A 26,135-nucleotide genomic window follows, 5' to 3' on the forward strand; every position below is an offset into this window, starting at 1 on the left:
ATTAATATATTATATATTAATATTAAAATAAATGTAAAATTATGTTAAATATATATATATATATATATATTAGGGGAAAAAACAAATAGAAAAATAAATAGAAAAAAAGTTTCAAAGTTATATCCTTTTAAAATGCATTTTTCACACACAAACGGTACTTCCCCAACGATATAATTGTTGGGATACGTTTTACTATTTTGAAACGCTAATATTTGTGTTCGGCGAAGTATCCCGATTATAACAGTACACCCCACGTACAGTTTTTTATGGTGTTTTCAAAAGTTACTGAGTCAAATATAAGGCTTGTTTCCTTTTTTTCACATTGATATTTGTCCAGTTGGTTATGTTGCTTTTGAGACCGTATGGTAGCCCAGGAATGAGAATTAACCCCATGATTTGTAATACCTTGGGTTGTCTACTTTTGCAAATGGTATGCCATCATGGGGGTAATTCTCATTCCTGGGCTACCATACGGTCTCAAAGGCAACATAACCAATCTACATTTTTCAGTTTATACACATTCAAATTTGCCAATGTACTATATTTAACCCTGTGACTTTCCAAAACACCATAAAACCTGTACATTGGGGGGGGGGTAATGTTTTACCCGTGAGACATCGCTGAATACAAATGTGTACTTTATTGGAGTAACAGCTTAACAGTACTGTGACATTCACAGTTAAAGGGACACTGTAGTCACCAGAACAACTATAGCTTATTGAATTTGTTCTGGTGAGTAGAATCATTACCTTCAGGCTTTTTGCTGTAAACCCCGTCTTTTCAGAGAAAATGCATTGTTTACATTACAGCCTAGTAATAACTTAACTGGCCACTCCTCAGATGGCTGTTAGAGATCCTTCCTGGGTCATTGCTGCTAAAAATGCATCCAAACATACAGTATCTCCTCCCCTGTGCATGCAGACACTGAACTTTCCTCATAGAGATTCATTGATTCAATTAATCTCTATGAGGAGATGCTGATTGGCCAGGACTGTGTTTGAATCATGCTAGCTCTGCCTCTTTGTCAGTCTCAGCCAATCCCATGGGGAAGCATTGTGATTGGATCAGGCTACCACTTCTGCTTATGTCAGCAGGCAGTGGGCAGGTCTAAAGGAAACTGGGACAGAGCCAGCAACTCCAGACTTGAATACAAGTAAGATTTCTATATTTATGGAGGCATGAGGGGCCCAGGGGGGCTAGATGGTGGTTTTAACCCTATAGGGTCAGGAATACATCTTCGTGTTCCTGACCCTATAGTGCTGCTTTAAAATGCCATGCAGCACTAAATAAAATATTAAAATCTTTTTCTCACATTCTTTATATTTTATTTATATTAAATTATGCTTAATATACGAATATTTGATGTGACATGAAAGCAGTGTTTCTCCTGAACAAAATTATATATAATAATTGTGGGTACACATAATATGAAAGCGGTGAAATACGCCTGAACAGACATATAGCGCAAATTCACGGTTTTGTTTACTTTTTTTTTATTTGATCACAACTTGCATAATTGGCCCAGTCCTTACGGGGGTTAATATAGTTTTATCAGCATTATGCGAACCACCGTTTGATAATTTTGGAAAAAGCATCACTCTAAATTATCACTTTTAAAACATTATTTTTAGTGGCAATTACTTCAGCCAAGAATAAGGGTGAACTATAAGCACTGAATTCTGATCCTCCATTCCTGATATTCCATCAAGACAAAGTAGTATTAAAGCTTGATCCATCATTTATTTCTATTTATTAGCTAACATCAATAAGAGACTATTCTGCTAATTTTTGCCAAAATCCTTCTAATTCATTAGAAGAAAAATGTCACTGCCTTGAAGTTAAATGTGCATTACTGCAGTACTTGGAAAGAACAAGTTCCATTAGAATATGAAACAGACTGTCCTGTTCCAAGGTCCAAGAAAAGGTCTAATAGCATCAGAGTCCTCTGGCCAGATGGATAAAGGAATCTATTTGATTATGAAACAAAGAAATAAAGTATATACACTAGGAAAATACACATATACTGAGATGGTTTCAGGTGAACTTCACAACCACCTGTGGAAATATGTAACAAGAGAACAAAAGTGGAAACCACCCAGAGTATGTATAGTGAACAAAATACAAAAGGACAACCTGATATAGGTCAAATATCCTCAAATGGAATCTGTGTAAGAATAGAAAGCACTTTCATAGCGTAAAAAAGTTAATCCAAGTAGTGTTTAAAGTGAGATTAGAAATACACTCACAAACAAACGAATATTCAGGCCTTTCACCCTCTCAGGGGTAGTGTGATGAGCAAAGAAGTCCTCCGACACGATATATGTGGATGTAAAAAATGCAATATAGTGAAGATTGTTTATAAATATATAAATTCACATTTATTCATTGCACTTACAAATTAGCAGCCTAAAACAGGCATCTCTCCATACATATATGGAACTCCTGGTGATGATAATCGAGTATCCACAGTCCAGAGGCAGGGAGAAAATACAGCATTCAAATAAAAATAAATAAAAACAAATATAAGTACATAGAAGTAGAGTTATCCAACGCGTTTCGTCCTATTTGGATGTCGGACTTCTTCAGGGACCCAGGAAGCCTTGAAGTTAAATGTGCATTACTGCAGTACTTGGAAAGAACAAGTTCCATTAGAATATGAAACAGACTGTCCTGTTCCAAGGTCCAAGAAAAGGTCTAATAGCATCAGAGTCCTCTGGCCAGATGGATAAAGGAATCTATTTGATTAGCCTACACCTCCTCTCAGGTTACTCCTCTTTAATCTATTAAAGCTCATTCCACGAGAGCAATGTCCACATCTTGGGCCTTCAAGGATTCTGCTTCTCTTTCACAAGTTAGTTCCATAGCCACTTGATCTTCTCTCCACACGTTTACTAAGCATTTCCGGTTAAATATACTGGCGCAAGGTGGTTAAATAATTCCCGGGATTTAGGGATTGCTTGGTGATCCCTGATGTCATGCATTGCCTCTAATCTTTAGGGAAAAGCATACGTTTACTTACCCTAAATGTATTTTGCCTTTAGATTAGAGGCAGTGCACATATTCTCCCCATGCCCCCTATTTTATCAATTCGTTTTGCAGATATCTGTCTTTTGTAATTTCTGGGGTTTGTTTGGGTTAGAAGGCATTTTATAGTGCTGGGGGAGGATCTGTAAAATATTATCTTGGGTATGCCTGCCTGTATTTCACTCCAGATTAGAGAAAGTCCTATTGTCTGGAGGGAGGAGATATCCCCGACGTCAATTACTGCTATGAATAATAGCCAATAAAAGAGAGTTTATGGTAAGTGTAAACTACATTTTCCTTTAATATTGGGTGCTGGTAGAAAATTATGTATATGTTAAGATAACTTTTTTGTTTGTTTATTGCAATGTACTTTAGTTTGGTAGGAACCACATTTGTTTATTGTAAAACTACTACTTGAAAAGTATCTAAAATTCTCATTGTAAATAACACAGGGCTGCCTCTTTTTAAATATGTGTTTTTATATATACTCTGCTATGGAGTAATTTCACGTGTATGCTGCTTGACATGTGAAGTGGACCCCAATAAATTGTGGAAACTTTTATGCATTTCTCAAACTTAACCCAAGTGCAAGGAGATATGCTGTGGTGTGATGATGTACCAGAATATGATTTATAATATTTTTCTATTCCTATATCAGTCATCATCCTCGAAACCGTCACAATGCAATTTGTTTGTTGTCATTTTTGACGCATTTTAAAACTTTACCCCATAAGCTGGGTGCATGAAAATCATTGAATTGAGGTTTCTTTAGAGACTGTGCAACTGCAATCATCCATCTACTTCATGCCATTCTCCAAGCTTCCCAACACTGTGCCTCACCAAGGCACTGCTGAAGACCCCATCACCAAATCCAACTTTTGTAACAAATCTCTCCTTTTATGGCTCTGGTGGATCCTGTAAAGAATATTAGTGCCGCAACCCCAATCTCAGTGTCTGTGGTGACCTACTTCATTCTGATGTTTTAGATGGACTAATCCCAAATTAAAGTCTTACCACCTTGCTCCAAAAGGTCCGCACTCACTGCCATCCATAATATATAAAAGAGGTAGTTCATTAGTAGTGCATCTTTATTTGTTAAAAATATAACATGACGTTTAAGTAGCAGGCAGAAAAATGGACACAAAATAACGGGAACCCCTAGAGCAGGAGGCCGAAAAAAAATCTCTAGAGGCAATCCCCAAAGTAGAGTAAAGTCATATTATAAGGTAGGTAAAGTAAAAAGAAAACAAAAACCTAACCCTAGAAATACCTTAGTACCGTGGGAGATTGCACTAGCACCTACCTTGATACTGTCCCTGCCTAACAAAAAGAAACTTATAAAACTAAACAAACAAAAAAAGCATAGTCCAAAGTATAAAAGAAAACTCAGCGTGCCTATACACAAGTGAAATGAGACTTGTCTCATCCTGGTCTTAAATACCCTCTAAATGACAGTAAACCATTACCTACAGCTGAAGAGAAACATTATCCAATCGGAATAATGATACAAGAGGTGTGTGTATGTAGGATGTCATAGTTCACTCCCCCTATAATCAGCTGTGTATTAAGGTGAATGAGGATACACCACCCCATTGGACAGCTAGCATTAACGTACAGAAGTGTCAACCAATTCCGGGATTGACTATGTAAAGCTCAACCTATCGTCTCACAAGGGGAGTGGTGAGTACATCAGCCAACTCCACGGTGTAATATGATTGGTCAAAAGCATGTATGATCACGTCCCATTGGACGTGATCGTATATGCTTTTGACCAAACATATTACACCGTGGAGTTGACTGATGTAATCATATTACACCGTGGAGTTGACTGATGTACTCACCACTCCCTGCACAATAGTGCACAATAACCTGTGGAGTACTGTATTAAAATGTTCTGACAGCATGCTTGCTGGATGGGGGAACAATGCAAAGGCACCTTCCCAGCTCCAGCCACACTGCTCTGTGCAGGATATAAAATAATTTATTATTTTGGTAGACAAGGAGGATATATCAGCCATGCCTTGCAGCCCCAAGCAGTCAGATCTTGCAAACCTAGCCTACCTAACTCATTAACAAGGAACACATTTTTTTTAAATGCGGGACAAAAAGACATTTATTTATATAGCGCAACAAGACACCAAAAACCGGCAGCGTCTGCTGAAAATTGGGACAGTTAGCAAGTATTTGAGGGTGGGAGTAGAGGCTGCACACTGTGGATTAAGATTATAATCAAGGAAAATAAAAGGTAGATTTTCAATTATTTCATAGCACCATCACATTTGCAATAAGCTGTAGATGCCCCTTATGAAGGATACCACACAATAAAAAATAAACTGTCTTGCCACATTAGGCCCAGGCATTGCTTACTGTCTGATACATCACTGTTTTGGGGGCTAAACCATAAAAAAATTACCACTTTTTTTTTTAGTATACAATAGCTTTTTTTTTATTGCCATCACTCTGTACATAAACATTATATACAACTTATTCAACTGCTAACATCCTGTCAGACTTAACGACTCTTGTTTGACAATATAATCAAATGCAAATGGCATTCACATAGGATACTTTAGTTAAGTGACACTTACCCATATTTATATAATTTTAATTTTTTAAGGTTTTTTTTTCTGTACACAATATAGTTTTTGTTATTCTTGCATTTTTACATTTTTTTTAAAGCAAAGGCTGCAGTTTAAATATGTTAAATTCTTAAACAGAAAGTTAATAATGAAATTCTCCTTTCAAAAGACCCTTTATCAAAGATCTATGTTACAGCATGCACAACTAAATTATTTGTATTCATGATAACGCTAATGTAATCGAGGACCATATTTCTCCTAACTTATTTGATGCTCCTTTTGGCATTTAATAGATCCCTTGTGTTCCACAGCTTGTAACAACATTACATTTTTCTTGAAAGTAACACAAGAGCTAGCTTTATTTTTTGACAGATAACACACTTAGAGAAAAGCATAATTATTCAGCTACTGAGTTGTGTTTTTTTTTTTACTGTTGCAGCTAAGATTGTATCCATACACACTGCCACCGAAAGTGTTCTTGTTCTGTAGAGTTTTCATTAAAATAATGCTTATCTTGTATCAAACATGATAAGGAAGACAATGTATAATTGATTTTTTTTCCAGTAAAACTGGAATGGTAATTATTAATTGTAATAGAGAAATATGTCCACTAGAAGGTGCTAGAGGTTCTAAATTATTCACTCACCCACTTTGATTCAAGCAGATTGTTTCACCAAGTTTTTACTTCATGTCTAAATGTTGTTTTACTAGCTACTACCCCATTATATATTAACTATGCTAAAAGGGTTGAGTTTAAGATCTCTTTTTTTGTTTTATATTACACCAAAGGTTCAATCCAAAAAAATATCAAATTACGGTAATAATGGGATTTGAACACATAGTAATATTAGGTTATACAATTAAAATTGTGTTTTTACATTTCTTGCTTTTCTGATGTGTAGAATTTCGATATCGCTGTTTAAAAATGATTGCTGTATCGCACGTGTGTGTATGTGTGTGTATGTATATATATATATATATATATGTAATAGTTAATTTCATTTTTGTTGCAGGTACATATAACTGAGTCTTGAGAGATTCATCACGGGTAATTTCATGAAGGAACAACAAATTAGCCAGAGAAATCAATTATTTTATTAATCAACTCATCATGTTTGACAAAGCTCATTTTCATTTTAATGGCTTCGCCAATAAGCAAAATTGTCATTTCAGGGGTACAGAAAATCCACTGTTAATTTATCAGCGCCAACTGCGCCCTACCCAATGCACCACCACCTGGTGCGGGGGACCTTGCAGGAAGTTATCGGGCAGAAATTTGAGCACTAGAGCCTCAAACATTAACTAATGTTGTGAGCAATCAAAAAAAACAACTTTGTGAGGCTGCAATTGGAGCTCATTTAAAATATGTCATCTTCCATACCTAGTCAAACAAATCTCTATATGTTAAGCATTTATTATATGTAATATCATTGAAATGGGTTCATTATAAAAAAAAAATTGACTCCTCAAACTGAATTTTGGCCTTCCTTGTATGTTTGTATGCAATAAATATATTATATATATATATATATATATATATATATATATATACATATACATACACATTTGAAAAACTATTTTCAGTACAATATAAGTTTCTCAGTATAAGATGTAGACAATTGTATGCCTTATTAAATAAAATACAAAAATTAATGCAGTAAATAAAGCATTATTTATCTGTGAGCAAGGCATTGATATTATTATTATTATTTTTATTTATATAGCGCCAACAAATTTCGTAGCGCTGTACAATAGGAACGTGCATTTTCTGTTTGGCCTACTGTTGAGAAAAGTAACTCTCTTGCTTGCAATCCCCAGGCTCATTCATGACAAGTTGGCTATGAAAATAGTTTTCTTATGTACAATACTCAAAAAAATGAGAAACCCTCAATGTCAAATTATGGCTAATATTTTTTTTACTGTAATCTAAATTTGATAAAATGAAAAATGTATTATTTACAGGAAATTCATTTGGATGATGGAGTTGCTTAGATTACAATAACACCCTGTAATATTTTAATATAGAAGTCATAAAATACTATTTATATTTTCAAAGATAACATTACTAAAAGCTATGTTCAGCATGATACTGTAAACATTTTGATTATATACATATATTGGTATGTACTGATATAAATTAAAGGACCACTTTAGGCACCCAGACCACTTCAGCTCAATGAAGTGGTCTGGGTTCCAGGTCCCCCTAGTTTTAACCCGGCAGCTGTAAACCTAGCAGTTTCAGAGAAACTGCTATGTTTACATTGAGGGTTAATCCAGCCTCTAGTGGCTGCCTCCCTGACAGCCACTAGAGGCTGCTTCCGTGATCCTCAATGCAAAAATCGCATTGAAGACATGCTGATGTCCATAGGAAAGGATTGAGTAATGCTTTCCTATGGGTGGTTTGAATGCGCGCACAGCTCTGGCCGCGCATTCAGAGCGGACGTCGGCAGGGGGAGAAAAGGTCACCAGCGCCGAGGGAGCATGGTGCTGGATTAAGGTAAGTGGTTGAAGGGGTTTAAATCACTTCAGACCAGCGGAGGGGGGGACCTAATAACCCTATAGTGCCAGGAAAACAAGTTTTATTTCCTGGCACTATAATGCTCCTTTAAGTCACAACATGTATAGTGAAAGAAGTTAGATAATATATGGTTCAGGGTGAATCATTTGATCTGAATGTCAACAATGTCTTTTATGGCATACGTCACATTAGAACCTAATACATTTTGCTACAGTTTTGTTCGCTTCAAAGGCCATTAACCATTTTTTGACCTTTGACAATGTTGGACATCATTACTTAAGCAGGTTCAGAACAAGTTTACTAAAGCCAAAAGTGGGCCTATTCTATGCATATGGTTATAATTTAACCACTTAACCAAAAATTTTGGCAATTACAGTACATCAATATCTAGTGTTTGACCGGGATAATGCTGTACAAAGCTAAAGTCTGCTGTTACCTCTTTCAAACTGGCAACTGCATTGGATGCACCCGTGTGCCTTCCTCCTCATGAACTGAATGCCTGTCATGCACTAATTATAGAAGAAATGGGCATGAACATCTTTTTCTGGCAGTAACTCTAGCTGTTACAACAAAGCTGACAGCATACAGGAAGAGGTTAGAAACGTAATATAAGAATACAATTGTATCAATACTTTTGCTAGTAAAGTAACTAACAGCATATAAATTAAAATTTCTTATCTATAATTCAGATAATATATTGATCTGTATTTTTTGTACATGACATATGATTCAATATACCATAGAAATGAAGGTGAAATAATTTGAAAGGGTGCCTTTATAGCCAATGCCATCGAAGTAACACTGATTTGTGGAGTCTTTGTAATTATTTCTAAGTCCCTATACATGGCCTATCTGCTTGTAGGGTGGGGAAGAAATGGAAATGTATTTGCCTGAAATTCTGATTGTTGCCATTTTTTTTGGTGTTCATCTCCCGGCAGATGAAGTGACAAGCGAGAGTGCAAAATTGATCCTCCAAATATTTTTTCGCTCGGGCACAAGGGAAATGTCACTATACAGCAAATATTTTTAATGCTTACATAATACAATTTATTCTCTACATTGTCATATACATTCCATTTGATTGATTTAGTGTATTTTCAAGTTTTATAAAGAGTCTCTAAATATACTCTAAGCATCTTTTTGTATTATTTATGCTGCTAGGGAGATGTCCCTTTTACTCCATTAGCATTTTCTCAATTGCTAATTAAATGGCTAGAGGCTGGCAATCCTGGCATGGCTCTTTAAGGTAATGCCTTGGGTACATAGCTTAGCTGTAGACATTTAGATTAAATGATTGCATGAAAGTAAACGTGCACACTGTCCAATATTGGGAACATATATGTTAACCTAGCTACAAAACAAAACCAAAAAAGAAAAATCACTGGCAAAAAAAAAAAAAAAGAGTAAATAGATTTTGCCGTTTAAAACCCAAATGAAAAGCATTAACAAAGAGGTGTTATTTGTAAAATCTAAATCTACAATGACAGACATAGTAAAAGTAGTGTGTGCTATGCATCTACCAGGCATTTTTATTTCTTCAAGTATCAGATGCTTAAAGTTTTATTGCTGTTAAATCAAATCATCTTCCTCTGTTTTTCACTCGCAGCGTGACATGTTGGGACTGAGCTTTTCACTCAGTTTGTGAATCAAGGCAGACAATTCTTCTGTTGCTTGTGATTTATCTTCCAGCAGTTCATACCGGAGACTGGAGATATCTTGTTTTATTTCTTTCAATTCACCTGTGTTAATAAATTTGTAATTACTATTTTCATAAATTGTATTTTTTTTTTTACTCTTTTCTTATGTGTTGATTTATTTTTCATGACAGCATTTAGTTTAGTTTTTAAAACGAGCAGAATGCACAATAAAGCCTTATTTTTTTTCTGCTTCTGAGTGATCCTCTCTTATGATAACTCTTTTATGTGTGCTGCTGGGTTTTCTCTGTGTTCACAAAAGACTGCTTAAGAGAGAAACCTGTAGGATGCAGTAAGAAAGGAGGCATATAGCTAGAAGGCTGCTGTTTATTATACCCTTCACACCCAGAATATGGTTTGGGAGATGTAAACCTGGGGCTTTTCATTTACCGAGGTCCTGTAAACACCCAGTTAATATTTGTTTTATTCCAATAATTATGTACACCTGACTGCAAATACATGCATAAGGTAATGCTTCTATTAGCATAAGGCCGTGATTTCAAATCTGTGGGTCATGATTTTCCAAAGGGGGGGGGGGTTTAGCAGTTTAGCAGTTCATCTCTGAAAAGTTTGTTTGGACTTGGAATTTTACCCATACTGATTCTATTATCTACAGAAACATTTTAATGTGGGTGCCTTGGTTGGCAAAACCATTATTTATATAAGCTCTATCCTTTTTCGGAATCACTTTACATAAAATGTAGGTCAAATTCCCAGGGCACCATTTTTGTGACGCGCTATGGAGGCCACACTTATACCTCCCAGCATTTTAAATGGACAAAGATGGATGCCTTAATTGTAGGGGTGTGAGTGAAGGGTGGAGCTATACTGAGAAATATTAGATGGCTTACTAATAATTTATTAAACTAAAAAGTCATTTAGAACAAGAACAATGCATCTTATTTACACAGCCTGATTTCTAACATATTTATCGTAGTTTAAAGACACATTGCTACAAGTACTATTGCTATGGAGCTCTGCTACAGACTCAGCAGCTCCAAGAAAATAGGAATAGTGAGGGACAGAAGGATTTGGGTTCAAAATGGGACTGTTCTGCCTAAATAGGGACACTTAGGAGGGCTAAATGCTTATATGTAAGTATGCAACCTCTGATTAATGTGGTTTTGCTAAATGACTTTCTAACATGATGTGACCTTGCTGGGTCCTGCTAGACTCTCTCAGCTTTATGCATAGCAAAACATGTCCTATATTTGAACATGGTAAACGATTTATGCATACTGAATATGATCATGAATATGGGATTATGCTGGTTCAAGATCAACCACGAGGCGAATAGCAGATTGAGGTTGAGGTCAGTCAAATTAGAAACCACGCGTTGCCTTTGTAGACCTGCATGGGCTTTTGTGCACATAGCTTCATACATGTATGCATCACTAGTAATGTTTAAGTGAAGAATAAGGATAAAAATAAAAAATAAAAAAAAGCTTTAAACTTTAATTTGATTCTATTTAAAATTCAAACAAAAATGTATCTTACCTTCATTTACTTCATCATTTTCTCTGTCCACTTGTGCTCTCAATACATATCTCTTTATCAGTCTTTTCATAATTTGCTGTCAGAAAAAGTAAAATATATGGTCGTAAGGAAGAACAGAGTTAAGTTTAGCTCTAGTTATGTGCATGAACTGCTAAATCTCTCTCTTTTTTTTTTTTGCTCAAACATTCTCTAATGGGAATCAGTCTTAAAGAAGAATACGTCCGTGATGCTTGCTAATGTCACTTCTCTTTCAACCAATTTTTGTCTTATCATTTCTGTTCTTACAATCTGTAGACACTTTATTGCATTTTATTAGACAATAGATCATATCGGAAAGGAAAAACAATTACATGCCTCCTGTTTATGATTTGTATAGAATTACGTGCATATTTTGATTTGAGTTACAAAAGAAAAAAAACACTTACCTCGTAGCGAGATGGCTGATGGAGAATACTATTAAAACTACGCGACTCGAAAACCTTTGCATTGGACTGAGAAAAAAGATTTAACTGCAAGAAAAAAAGAAATAAAATTATCATTAAACTATCAGTTAATTAAAATTTGATAAAAATATGATTTAACAAATGCCAAGAATTTAGGGAACTGGTACTGCTGAATCTGTTTAGTGTCACTAGGTTAAATGTACTATTCACTCTCTAAACAACGACATTGTCATAAAGTTGTTTTAGGGAATGGAGCACCTGGACGCCATCTTAGTTTAAAGGGACACTATAGTCACCTGAACAACTTAATTAAGCAGTTTTGGTGTATAGAACATGCCTCTGCAGCCTCACTGCTCAATCCTCTGCCATTTAGGAGTTAAATCCCTTTGTTTATGAACCCTAGTCACACCTCCCTGCATGTAACTTGCACAGCCTTCCATAAACACTTCCTGTAAAGAGAGCCCTATTTAGGCTTTATTTATTGCAAGTTCTGTTTAATTAAGATTTTCTTATCCCCTGCTATGTTAATAGCTTGCTAGACCCTGCAAGAGCCTCCTGTATGTGATTAAAGTTCAATTTAGAGATTGAGATACAATTATTTAAGGTAAATTACATCTGTTTGAAAGTGAAACCAGTTTTTTTTTTCATGCAGGCTCTGTCAATCATAGCCAGGGGAGGTCTGGCTAGAGCTGCATAAACAGAAACAAAGTGATTTAACTCCTAAATGACAGTGAATTGAGCAGTGAAATTGCAGGGGAATGATCTATACACAAAACTGCTTCATTTAGCTAAAGTAATTTAGGTGACTATAGTGTTCCTTTAAACTAATCTAGTTTAAGCTAACCTGCCCATCTGCAACGCTTCCTCTCTCCGCTGCTCTGCCATTCTACACATCATGAATTGTTGCCTTGGACACAGAGTATCAGCTGATGCTTTCAGTCTATCACTGGCAGATAATTGCGAGTAACAATACCTATGTGAACCCACCAGCAAGAATATAAATTAAAACCTAAATAGTACATCTTATTAGATATCAAAAACATGGACAAGAAGACTCCTGGACAGCTGTGAGTCATATTTATGCTCAGGATAAAAAAAATTACCTGGCTTGTGCATATTCCACAGGTGTTGAATAATGAAATATGTGCAGACTAAACCTTTGGACTTTTTCTTACCCAACAGCAAACAGGAACGTTAACTTGAAATCAGGTTGCAGAACTTTGGGTGTGTCCATCAATGTCAATAGGTTTGTATGGGAATATGTCTTGAAAATTTAAATATAACTAAAAGCTTTTGTGGGAGGGGATTTTTTAGACATTTTAATAGGTCTGTAAAATGACATGCAAAAAAATGGGAAAAATAGTTTACAAAATAGGGGGGGCAGAGCCTGACACCGTACCGGAGCAAACATACCTTACTAGAGCTCCTTAATAGCCCATCTTAATCCACCAAAATCGGGGACATCCCACTACAATTCTGGCCACATACCCTGCCATAGCTCAGAGAGCGTCCCGTTGACACTGCCGATGTCGTTCTTTCTGATGCCTGGCTCCAAAAATTGAAGCCAAGGCGGCAAGGCCTACCACACAGAAGGACAGCAGTGAGACACAGCTGGAGGACTCTGTTTTTTTATGTTAAGTTGTCTATTATGTTATACAAAAGTTTTTCATATAATCTAATTTTAGTTAAATTTGATGTTGCAACTACCAAGCAACAGTCTATAAGACGAGAAAGGGGCATACTGAGGCTACACCTCCCTGCTCCGGTGATACCCACTTCCCCCCCCCACCCTCCCTGGGGTAAAAGGGTATTGAAAGCAACGAAGCTCCCTAACTTAGCACTGAGCTTTAAGACATATGTGCCACCATTAGAACTACGCCCTATTGGCGCAGCTCGATCCTCTTACACTCACACCTACCTAGACTCACACAGGGCATAGTTACAAAACCATGTCGCGACTATACATAGTCGTCACCACTATCACATAATAACCTGAGGCACACAGTGCACTACAACTACGAGCAACAGACACTTAGTCACAGTTGGTAGCCACCATTGGTGCAGGCCACATTAAAGCAAGGAGCCCTTCAGAGGAATGCCACACTGCACCACACGCTAAACATAGCTTATAAATAAGGTGCCACGGGGCGACCATAAACCACTAACCTTAAGAGGTAATACCGTGGCGTAACTACCATAGTTAGAGGCCATAGTCTATACCACCCACCCACCATGATAACTGCACTGATCCACATAGTCGGGTGTCTTATACCCCCACAGTTTTACTTGTTAATTCTTTCGTTACAACATATCAGTCCATTATAATTATACAATGTGTGCAAATTGTACCCCTGCCGTGCTGTGTATTTACTGTGTAATGATCTTGAATTGCGTGTATTTGCTGTTGTGGTAATACACATATGACTGTCATATAACCGGACAAAAAATAAAGAATAAAAAAAAACAAAAAACTAAACATAGTTTACAAAATAATGGTCTGAAGTAGCACTAGGCCATATTTGTCTCCTACTCTGGATTAAAGCTCCAGTGTTCCAGATTTGTGTGTACTAAACATGTGCAATTCGTTTCGGTCCGAATATGAATTCAGATGAATTTCGGGCAGTTCGGACATTCGGGTACATCCGAATAGCTGAATTGCCGAGGTCCCGAAGTTCCAAAATTACCGAAGTGCTGAAGTCCTGAAGTTGCCGAAGTTCCTAAGCACAGTATTGCCTAAGTAATAATATACTTACCCAGTGGAAGAATAAGAATGTTACACTGTATACAAGTTTAAATAAAAAGTATACAAACATAGCCAGGATTCAGCTGTAAGCATTTGCAACACTTACAACAATCAAGTAACACACATTCATATAAAATGTAAGTTACTTGGCCAGTCAATGTAATGACAGGAATGAATAAATAGATAACTCCCTAATTCCCACGGTAGTAGGGAGCTATCTACTAAAAGGCTGAAAGACCTGAATTGGTCTTTAAGCCAAATTTACTAATACTAAGTAAAGATTACTTAGTATTCGTAAATTATGCCCCTACTCGCTATACCGCGAGTAGGGGCATGTCTAGTAAACAGTGAGCAGCCTGTCCCCCCTCCCAAGCCCCCACCCGTGCCGCGCGAGTGGGGGCTTCTAACCTGAAGGGGGGACCTATTGCCCCCCCTGTCCCCCACCCCTGAACGGTGGGTGGGGGCCCTAAATTAGAATAAGGAGGGGGACATATTGTCCTCCCCCCGGCCCCCACCCCTGAGCGGTGGGTGGGGGCCCTAAAGTAAAATAATGGGGGGGGGGACCTATTGCTTTCAAGCCAACCAATCAGAGTGCTGTGACAGGTAAATGTAGAGACTTACCTGTCAGTCTCTTCATTTACCTGTCAGAGCACTCTGATTGGATGGCTTAAACCCACCAATCAGAGTGCTCTGAGCCTAATTGCAGGGCGGGGCAAGGCTTATAAGCCTTCCCCCGCCTTGCAGAGCTCAGTCTGTGCGGAGCCCTCCATGGGTGAAGAAGGATTATTTGTTATTGTTATTTTTTTTCTAAGTCGGTTATTATGGCTTTTTATTTGGCCTTTTTGGGGGCTGAAAAAAGAAGATTTTAGAAGAAAACATCAAATGGTATTTTTTTTTTTTTTTTTACAGGTACTTAGCTAATGGTCCCCCTTCATTATTTTTAGGGTGAGGGGAGTAGGTAGGGGTTAATTTTTTTGGGGGAGGGGGGTGACTTGGGGTTTGGGGACCCCTAGTAACCTGGGGAGGGGGGGTTAATTTTTTATTTAGGGCCCCCACCTGCCGCTCAGGGGTGGGGGCCAGGGTGGAGGACATTAGGTCCCCCCTAATTAGTATTTAGGGCCCCCACCCAGGACAATAGGCCCCCCCTTTAGTTTAAAAGGGAGGGGGGACCCTTTTTTTTTTTTTAACAGTGAGCAGCCACAGGATGCTCACTGTTTACTAGACATGCCCCTACTCGCGGTATAGCAAGTAGGGGCATAATTTACTAATACTAAGTAATCTTTACTTAGTATTAGTGATGTCCCGAACGGTTCGCTGGGGAATTGTTCCTGGTGAACATAACTTGTTCGGGTTCGCCACGGATGGCGAACATATGTGATGTTCAGTCCACCCCCTATTCGTCATCATTGAGTAAACTTTGACCCTGTACCTCACAGTCAGCAGGCACATTCCAGCCAATCAGCAGCAGACCCTCCCTCCAGACCCTCCCACCTCCTAGACAGCATACAATTTAGATTAATTCTGAAGCTGCATTCATTTATTTTTTTTATTATTATTTTTTTGTGTTTGTGTTTGTGTTTATTATACATTATCCTCCATAGCCAGTAACCTGTGTTTATTATATATTATCCCCCATAGCCAGTAACCTGTGTTTATTATACATTATCCCCCCCATAGCCAGTAACCTGTGTTTATTATACATCATCCTCCCATAGCCAGTAACCTGTGAATATTATACATTATCCCCCCATAGCCAGTAACCTGTGCTTATCATACATTATCCCCCCCATAGCTAGTAACCTGTGTTTATTATACATTATCCCTCCCATAGCCAGTAACCTGTGTTTATTATACATTATGCCCCCATAGCCAGTAACCTGTGTTTATTATACATTATCCTCCCATAGTCAGTAACCTGTGCTTATTATACATTATCCCCCCACAACCAGTAACCTGTGTTTATTATACATTATCCCCCCACAACCAGTAACCTGTGTTTATTATACATTATCCTCCCCATAGCCAGTAACCTGTGCTTATTATACATTATCCCTCCCATAGCCAGTAACCTGTGTTTATTATACATTATCCCCCCCATAGCCAGTAACCTGTGTTTATTATACATTATCCCCCATAGTCATTTATCGTTGGACCTAGGCAGCATGATGTCTTAGGCCGGCCCAGAGAGTGAGTGAGTGAATAATATAATATATATGTTCAGAAACATATTAGTAATATATGTAAATCGGGTTCATGCAAAGAGGGTGAAAAGGTATTAAAGAAAAACACACTTATTGCATCAAATTTACAAAGCCAAACTTTTAAAAGCTTTCCTCATTTATTTTTCGGGATGAGGAATATATCGGTTGTAGACTGAGGATTTCCATCTGCCCAATCTTTTAATAATATGCACTGGAGTGTCAGTGTTGAAGGAGACCAAAGCTGCCTCTATTCTAAATGAAAGACCCGAGACATGGATACAACCCAATCTTAGGAGTAGTGTTCTGATGTAGAAGATGAATTTAGCCGTAGTCAGAGGGATTCAATGAGAGTAGTGGTGAAATGTGTGCGGCATGACTGAGTGTGGGTAAGAGTCAAGTATTTTAACTGGGCACTAGTTCTAGGTGGGATAAAGTGATATAGCGGATGGATGAGTAGTTTGGTTCTTTTTAGAGGTTTGTAGAGAAAGTATATAGTGATCATGATTTTTAGCGATATCCAATATTTTTAAGGTGGTCCCAGTGCCACCACTCATATCTGGTGTCACAATAGCTTGCATTTAAAAAAAACAAAAAAACTTTTTTGACTGTAATATAATAGCAGTCAGTTTCCTTCACATGTGTGCATTTCAGGGCCTGCCAGGGCACAGTGTCACACCAGTGCAACTCATATCTGGTGTAACAGTAGTGTACATTTAAAAAAAATACAGGGGGCTTGTTGTCACCTTTCGGGGACCCTTGGTGTTGTACGTGGCTGGGTGAAGGAAGAGACCTTCAATGACATCAGTGAGGACAAGGAACGGGACATGGTTAGCTTGGTATCCAACCTTGTGCAAATGGGGAGTTTGCGGTTGTGCAAATGGACTGTTTGCGGTTGTTTGCGGTGCGTTAAATGGGGAGTTTGGTCTGTCACTGTGAAGCGGGTGTAACCCTTACACTACCTGATCGATACAACATCATACCTGATGTTTTAACGCACGTTATTCCAAACAATTTAGGACTGTTAGGTGATTTATGCCCTTTATGGATTAAAACCAGACTCTGCATCAACTATGTAATTTTCCATGTGAGTTTTGCCATGGATCCCCCTCCGGCATGCCACAGTCCAGGTGTTAGTCCCCTTGAAACAACTTTTCCATCACTATTGTGGCCAGAAAGAGTCCCTGTGGGTTTTAAAATTCGCCTGCCTATTGAAGTCTATGGCGGTTCGCCCGGTTCGCCCATTTGCGAACATTTGCGGAAGTTCGCGTTCTCCGTTCGCGAACGGAAAATGTTATGTTCGCGACATCACTACTTAGTATTAGTAAATTTGGCTGAAAGACCAAGTTAGGTCTTTCAGCCTTTTGGTAGATAACTCCCTAATACTGTGGGGAAATAGGGAGTTATCTACCAAGCGGCTGCAAGAGAAGTTCCGAAATTCCAAAGTTCCAAAGTGCCGAATTGCCGAAGTCCCGAATTTTGGAATGCCGAACCGAACCAAAACATTTTCCCCATACACATGCTTAGTGTGGACATTAAATGCATTCAGATTTAATTTTTGGTTTCTTACCAATCCCTGTAATGAGTAGATTATGCAATTTGTTTTTTTAACGGAACCTATAAGTAGACGTTATATTCATAATACGTCTTCTCTGGCAGATGCTGGAACCATATGGATAAAAGTATACATTTGAAGAACCCAGTGGGAATGTAACATTTAGTAAGGAAAGTTTTTTTTGTTGGGAAATGGTTTTCTGGATTTACTTTAAACTCTGCATTTTTATTTAAACTCTGACCTTGTCAATAGACAGAGATAAACAGCACTATCATAAAATCAGAGAGCAAAATAAGCATAATTAATAAATGTATGCAAAAATCGGAAAATCTCTCATTATGAATATATGTATTCATAATTATTACATGTGCTCATTTTTTATTTTCTAGTTTTTGAAAAATATAATAAATATTTCAGAAAGATTTCACTTTCTCATTCGACTGATAAACTAAAGATAGAAAACTAAATAAAGAGATGTATCAATGCAACTAAGGTTTTATAGTCTTCATACTTTGAGCTTTATAGGATTTTGAGCTTTTTACAAGAGAATAATCTTTGACACAGATAGAATGTTGATTCATTATAAGCACTTCTGGTTCTTTTATAAGATACAGATCAAAATCCTGTCCTAAAGTCAATATATCTTTTTAATTACTTAGCCATGATGAGCTACTCTCAGTTCTACCTTCATGACCTGCAGAAAAAAAAATTATACAAGGAAGTATGACTACATGCCAAGATATCTTGTATATGAAAATTATCTAATTAATCTTGCTTGTAGTTTATGTACTGATGTTTTCTTTTTTTTCCCTTCAGACCGTGTTCACAGTAAATTAACAGTATAAATATGTAGCGATTAAATGTTATAAATTTGGGGCGGAGCTAAGCGGCCATGCCGAGCGGTCGCACTGAACATGGGCTCCGTGCGAAATCGCTCTTAAATCGCTATTAAACCGACAAAATCAGCGCAAAACCGGATCAAAACGACGGCTGGGCGACCCGGAGAAGGGAGACCTAGCCCTATAGAGTCAAGAGCCAAGCATCCAGACCGTAAGCGGAGGCTCCTACCCGGGGATGGACCTGAGGCCTATCAGAGGCCTACCCAGATAAAGCAAGGGACTGCAGCCTCTCACCTGGAAGTCTCCCCGGAGTACATCTCCCCCCCCCCCCGCCGGAGAGGGATATCCCGGCACCTAAAGCGACGACTAAAGCACAGAGGTAACTGTCCTCCTGAGCCAGCACGGCACCAGCAATAGCCAGGTCTCTGAGAAGCAGCTAAGATGGCTGCCCAGCAAAGCACACAAGCCCAATCAACCCTAAACCCTCTCGGGGACTTTGACCGTCTTTGTGCGACCTTCTGCTCACTGCTGAGAGATCGCGGAATGGCTTTCAATCTGGCAGTGAAATTAGTGTCCAAATGGATCCGTCCAACGACCAGGCGGCGCCATTACAGGCATCTTCTCCAAGCACCCAGACAGGCAACCAGACCCCGCAAACGCTGTCAAGCCCAAGGGCGGGAAGCAACGCCATACCGCATGGGCACATACAAGGGCCCCCACACTCGAGAGAACACGACGGCTCAAAGCGCGACTTCACCACTTGCACGCAAGACTGGGGTTGTGGTCGGAGGAAAGAGGTGCCCTGTTCCGGGCAGAACGATATACCCCACGCTGACTGCAAACACACGTAGCCCGCCCAGGCTGAGGGCCGCACGGAGAGAGCCTCCGAAGCATCAGCCACCCTGCGGGAAGACTGCCCACCGATGGCGGCGACGGAACACCGGCAGCGACCGCTACACCCACAAAGGGACTGCCTCGAACTCACCGAGCTCTCGAGCCAGTGGCAGGAAGATGCCACCCTCAACACAGGCCTGGGGCTGGAGGGGACCCTCACACCAAGACTGCAGTTCCGACATCTCGATCCCCCACGCGTCTCCTACATCATTTCCCCTGCTGGGAATTGGATAAAGAAGGACTCACATCGCAAGAACGCACAGGGGACACGGTTTGGTACCTCTGCCGCAATAAACCCTTGCTGGTCCATTCTGCAACTCTTTAAACCGTGCTCTACTTCTTGGTATTGCTCAAACGCTTATGATCACTGCATACATCATTGATAACTGCATGTTAATATTAATGCCTTATGAGTTTTTCGTTAGCCTACTACTGGCCAACATTGTGCCAAATAGCCTATATGTCTGAGAGCTTACAGGTTGCCATGACCCCAGAGTTCAACCAAGTCGTATCAGCAAGTTCTTATTTGTTTGTTTTTCTTGTATTTTTGCTTAGTTTAATCGTAGGTAGCCATGCATACCCTATTAACGCTCCACGCTCACTTATCCTGTAACTACAACACACAGGACAGGCATGGAAAGCATGGAAATCAGCAACTTATGCACATGCGGAGTCACAAATCTGTTATCACACAGGCCTCACCTAAACTCACACAACATCTATTTTAGCTAAGCCTAGGCGTTCTCATCCCACAAAAATGACAATTTGTGACTCCATATTAGTGCCTCATATGCTATAACGTTTACCTGGCACATAAGATTAACTCTAAATAAAATTTAACATGTTCATAGATTCACTATAACTCACCTATGTAATTCTTCTTAGATAAGATGTTGATACTGGTGAAACTATTGTTACTCTTAATAATGTTACCCAAGCATAATCTAACTGACGTCGCTCATTTATCAGTAACTTTATCACATGCATGTTTAGCGTAGAATATGTAAAACGACTACTAATGTTACAAAGCTTGTAAGCGTACAGTTAATCGATAAGCTTGTTTTAAACCTTAACGAACTCTCGACATGTACTAGCCTAAAACCTAAACGTTGTTCATTTGTTGTGCTTTTCAAACTCTCCAAGCAAAGTTCATCATTACGGTTTATCTCCTTACTTTTAAAAAAAATTGTGTGCAAGATCTCATGTCTACCCCTATGTTCGAATTGTACCTAACGAGCTAGAGGATTGCCTTTGGGGTACCTCATAAGCAATTGTTATCACTGTGCGCACTTCAAAAATAAAGAATTAAAAAAAAAAAAAAAAAAAAAATGTTATAAATTTGAAGTACACGTGGCTGTTTAAACATAAATATTGTCTAGACAAATTAATTTTCATTTTTGTCTTAATTTGTTATCTCAAAATAGTCAAGAGGGAAAAATGCTCAAAGTCAGCTTTGCTTTCAGTTTTGCTAATCTGGCCTTAATTTTTAAATTCCCTTGGAATTCTCATGTTAGTAAACAGCCTTGCACGCACCAAAATCACAGCATCGCATCTTAATGTAGTAGCTTTGATGCCTAGATGTGGTCCCTTGTTTCTGATAATGTATGACATTGCCATTTTCGAGAAACAGAAATCCTTACATTTCTCTGAAAACATGTCTCTATTTGCTGTCAACCAAACAGCCACAAGGCTGCTTCCACCTACAGATCCTTCAATAATTGAAGGACTTTACATGTGACATTCTCATGCTCAGCATGCTGACACCAAACAAGGCTAATTTTCTCATGGAGATGCACTGGATTGGTGGTTCTTGGCAACTGCCACTTCATATACTGTAAGTCAGTACCACGGGAATCATTGGCCTGGACAAACATCATGCCTGATGATCTCACTGTGGTCAAATCAGGCTGTGGTGAGAAGACTGTCCTAGTGCTGTAATAAAGTTAAAGGAACACTATAGTCACCTAAATTACTTTAGCTTCATGAAGCAGTTATAGTGTATCGATCATTCCCCTGCAATTTCACTGCTCAATTCACTGTCATTTAGGAGTTAAATCACTGTTTCTGTTTATGCAGCCCTAGCCACACCTCCCCTGGCTATGATTGACAGAGCCTGCATGAAAAAAAAAAAACTGGTTTCACTTTCAAACAGATGTATTTTACCTTAAATAATTGTATCTCAATCTCTAAATTGAACTTTAATGACATACAGGAGGCTCTTGCAGGGTCTAGCAAGCTATTAACATAGCAGAGGATAAGAAAATCTTAATTAAACAGAACTTGAATAGGGCTCTCTTTACAGGAAGTGTTTATGGAAGGCTGTGCAAGTTACATGCAGGGAGGTGTGACTAGGGTTCATAAACAAAGGGATTTAACTCCTAAATGGCAGAGGATTGAGCAGTGAGGCTGCAGGGGCATGTTCTATACACCAAAACTACTGCATTAAGCTAAAGTTGTTCAGGTGACTATTGTGTCCCTTTAAGTTAAATTGCTTTATTACAAACTTTTGTTGTTGTTTTGTTTATAGAAGGGAGGATCATAATGTAAGGGCCACATCGGAAGTATAAATAATATAATGAATGTATCTGTTTATCTGGTTATAGGAGCAATGGATGTATTAGCATTAGTCGTTACAGCATATAATAAACTATAAATGAATCAAGCTACAGAAGGGATATACAGTACTTAAGCAAAAAATAAATGAATAATATATATATATTTATATATATATACACACACACAGGAATTTTTTACATGTGGTATAATCTATATATTTTCTTACAGGGTTATTCACTAAAGTCCAAATTGCCCTGTAGGAAATTGGATTTTGCAGTCGTCATGGCTCCCCATGGAGCAGAGTTGGTTTCGTCCCAACATTGTTCACACTATTTAACAATGTCAGACTTTGCAATTCAGGCACCAAACAGGCCTGAATTCGGTTTGAATAGTTTTTGGGGGTATACGCTACTGGATAGCTAAAATCCAGACCTGAATGTTTGAAATCCAAGCCCAGATCCCTAAAACACAGGCCCATATTTTTGATAATCCAAACTATTTTTCTGATTTTTTTTTTTTTTTTTAAATTTAATAGTACATAGTAAATAAAATTATAATAAAATGCTAATAACAAGATTTTCCAACATGCCCCCTCACATCTAATCATCAATAGGAAGGGTGATATATCTTATTAAACCTTTTGCAATATAGAAAAAAAACAGTAAAAATAAAATGTCATACTTATATTAACCAGCGTTATAAAATAAGGCCCTTAGAATCCTCATCTTCTGACAATAGAAATATAACATTATACAGTATAAAGTTTTTTTTAATGTTTTTTTAAAAACATTTTGAAAGGTCTCTTCTTTTTCAATACTAATTAGAAGTGTACATCAATTTTTATTATAGTTGAGAGGTTATTGCACTATTAGGTGACCATCAATTTGGGCCTGTTGTTTGAGTTACCCATTAATGAAGTTGATTATAGTCTTGCCAGTCGGGCATCCAGAAATTATTAAACTGCACCTATAGTGGCAAATCTTACCCTGTACAACTTGCTATATGAGCAATTCATCAGATAGTGTAAAAAAGGGGGTTTATATTGAATACATGAGAACCAGCAAATCTTAATAGGGTTAGATAACACAAATTTTACTTAAACCATAGCTATCGATAGCCTCTACATAATTTGGCTTCCTCTTTTCCTTAGCCAGTTCAGAAGACACCCCTCTCCACCGCCAGTACACTTTATGCATTCCATAAGATATACATGAGCTCACACCTGGCTTCTGATGGTCACTAGTATTGTATGTTTACATGTCAGATGGCTTGACATGCTGCATTTTATGATGACAGGCTGGAAGCCGTAATCTTCCTGACTATTATTCTGCTTCTATTTTTGTTGAATATTGTTAACCTTTTGTATGTCAGAAAAATGTAAATACTGTCAAAAAATAAATAATTAAGACAACAGTTGGTTAAGAATTGGATACAGAAATCTTAGAAAAAAAAACACAAATCCCAGCAAGACACCTTGTATGTACCGTATATCAAGCGTTTACTACTGTTGAATTGTTTGTGCTTTCTGCTAAAAATGTCAAAAGCAAAATATAACCAAATGTGGCCAGTTTAAATATGTGCAAAATCAAACCGATTTGATGAAGGGAAGAAGAAAAAATAATTGTTTCATTTTCATGAGTCTACCATAGCATCTTTTAAGAAAAGATCTATACAACAAGAAAAACGGAAGTTTCATTTAAAATCGCCACACTACACCTAGATGTCATGTTCATCTTATATGTGTGAGTAATATAACTTGATAGATACAGGTTGTGTGAAAACATGCATTGGTTTAGTAAGCTTTTATATTCCTACCCGAGATTTGGAATCACCCATTCCAATTTCAATATCCTTTTGCAACCTTCTAGTTCTGCACTTGGACAAGCTGAAGATTCTCAGGATGAGGTACACAAAGGATTTTGGACTTGGTACAAGGCTGAAGGGAGGAGGCAATGTTTTTCCTTCATCAAAATAAGATAACCAAAGCTTTGATCTTGCAAATTTCCATTCTACGTCACTGTCATCCTGAAAATAAAACACAAACATGTTATTTATGTCCATGCTATTTGTGAAATGTTTATTATATTTATATTAGGACTGGTTATATTCAAACACTTACACATATGTTTGCTTAGCTGTCTATTTCCTTAGAATTCTTTTAGCTAAACCTTTCATTTCAGTCTGTTAGACGTTTTTCTAGCTGTTACTGCAGTGTTGGATTTCATTCCATTAAATAAATGGATGAGAGCAAAAGTGAAGGCAAAAGCCAGAGGTGATGGATGGGGAAAGACATATTTCTCTTTTTGACCCCCAAAAAAGGACATAATATACGCTTTATTCCTGTACTAATTTACTTTTTTTTTTGCCTAGGCAATTCTAATTACAACACGCCGTCAAAGTGACACAGAGGTGAACAAAGCAATGGGGAATTTACCTCCCTTCTTTAGTGGTTAATAAAATAAGGCAAGCAGAATTACCGGTATATCTATTCAAAAAAAGAAAAGAAAAAAGGAATAAAGAAGAGACTGTGGATACATCCTCTTTCATACATTTTGTTTGTTTTGTTATGTCTCCATTCAGACTGTGCAGGGCAGGGCCCTTGATCTCAGGGCAGCATTAGACATACATACAAAAAGTGCAGCTAGAACAAGATATGTGTGTTCACAAACCAAAAAGTGCAATTAGTGCAAATGAGATGTTAGCAGGCAGAACCTTCCCTGTATGGGGTGAATCTGCCAAAGGTACCCTGAAGACTTCCTCCTGTCTTCCACAAAGTATATATACAACACATAGGGGATAATCTGCTGAACCAATAAGAAACAAGAAGACATAGCGTATAACTGTGTGGATAATGTGCCACAAATGTTGTTTCCCCAAATGGCCACTCACACTTTCACTGAAGTATTAATGCATTTAACTTAAATTCCCTCCAAGGGTCCAGTCTTCACAGTGGGTTCAGATCACCATGTGTTGGCTGGAGCACATTTACTCAAAAGAAAAGATAAAATTGTAGTGCACAATCGAGTGTGTAAAAAAATCTCTGATGGAATTCGTCATATTATCTCTTTAGAGTAGCATTGGGAAAGTGATAAAATACAATTTTTTTGGCCTTCATTGTCATTCAAGTTGGTGAAGCAGGGCTGATGGGTAGAAAAGCTCAGAACATAAAAAAAAAAGTTCTAAAATAAGAATACTAAAATAGATTTATCAAATATTATACATTTGGGCTATATTGGATGTGCTATTATTTAACATGTATTGATCTAACTGTCATATTTATCAAACCACAATCACTTTTAACTCTCACCGACCTCAGGAGACTGCTCTTTGATCACTATGTGTTGATTCATTATACTTTGCTTAGAAGAATAGGATATTTATCTGGTTAAAACCATAGAAACACTTTCAGTTATTTTATAAAAAGAGAATGAAAAACAGGTGTGAGGAAGGCTGAACTTGATGGACGCAAGTCTCTTTTCAGCTATCTAACTATGTAACTATGTAACATTAAAATAAAATAACGGTCAAATTTATATATATGTTACCAAGGCCACTATGAACCATCTTACGTATAATTTTGAATGAACATTGAAAT

General features: G+C 37.8%; 1 protein-coding gene across 2 annotated transcripts in view; it reads right to left on the bottom strand.

Moving 5' to 3' along the window:
- Positions 1–9,355: 9,355 nt before the first annotated feature.
- Positions 9,356–26,135, bottom strand: part of TRPC3 (transient receptor potential cation channel subfamily C member 3) — a 207,759-nt gene continuing 190,979 nt past the window's right edge. For both annotated transcript variants that reach the window (XM_063458397.1, XM_063458396.1), the window contains exons 9-12: positions 24,356–24,565; positions 11,738–11,821; positions 11,313–11,388; positions 9,356–9,860 (exon numbers count right to left, since the gene is read on the bottom strand). In XM_063458397.1, the coding sequence (XP_063314467.1) occupies positions 9,718–9,860; positions 11,313–11,388; positions 11,738–11,821; positions 24,356–24,565 (513 nt within the window). In that variant the 3' untranslated portion in view covers positions 9,356–9,717. The remainder of the gene's footprint in view (positions 9,861–11,312; positions 11,389–11,737; positions 11,822–24,355; positions 24,566–26,135) is intronic.

This window comes from Pelobates fuscus, chromosome 6 (genome assembly GCF_036172605.1).
Source record: "Pelobates fuscus isolate aPelFus1 chromosome 6, aPelFus1.pri, whole genome shotgun sequence".
NCBI lineage: Eukaryota > Metazoa > Chordata > Amphibia > Anura > Pelobatidae > Pelobates > Pelobates fuscus.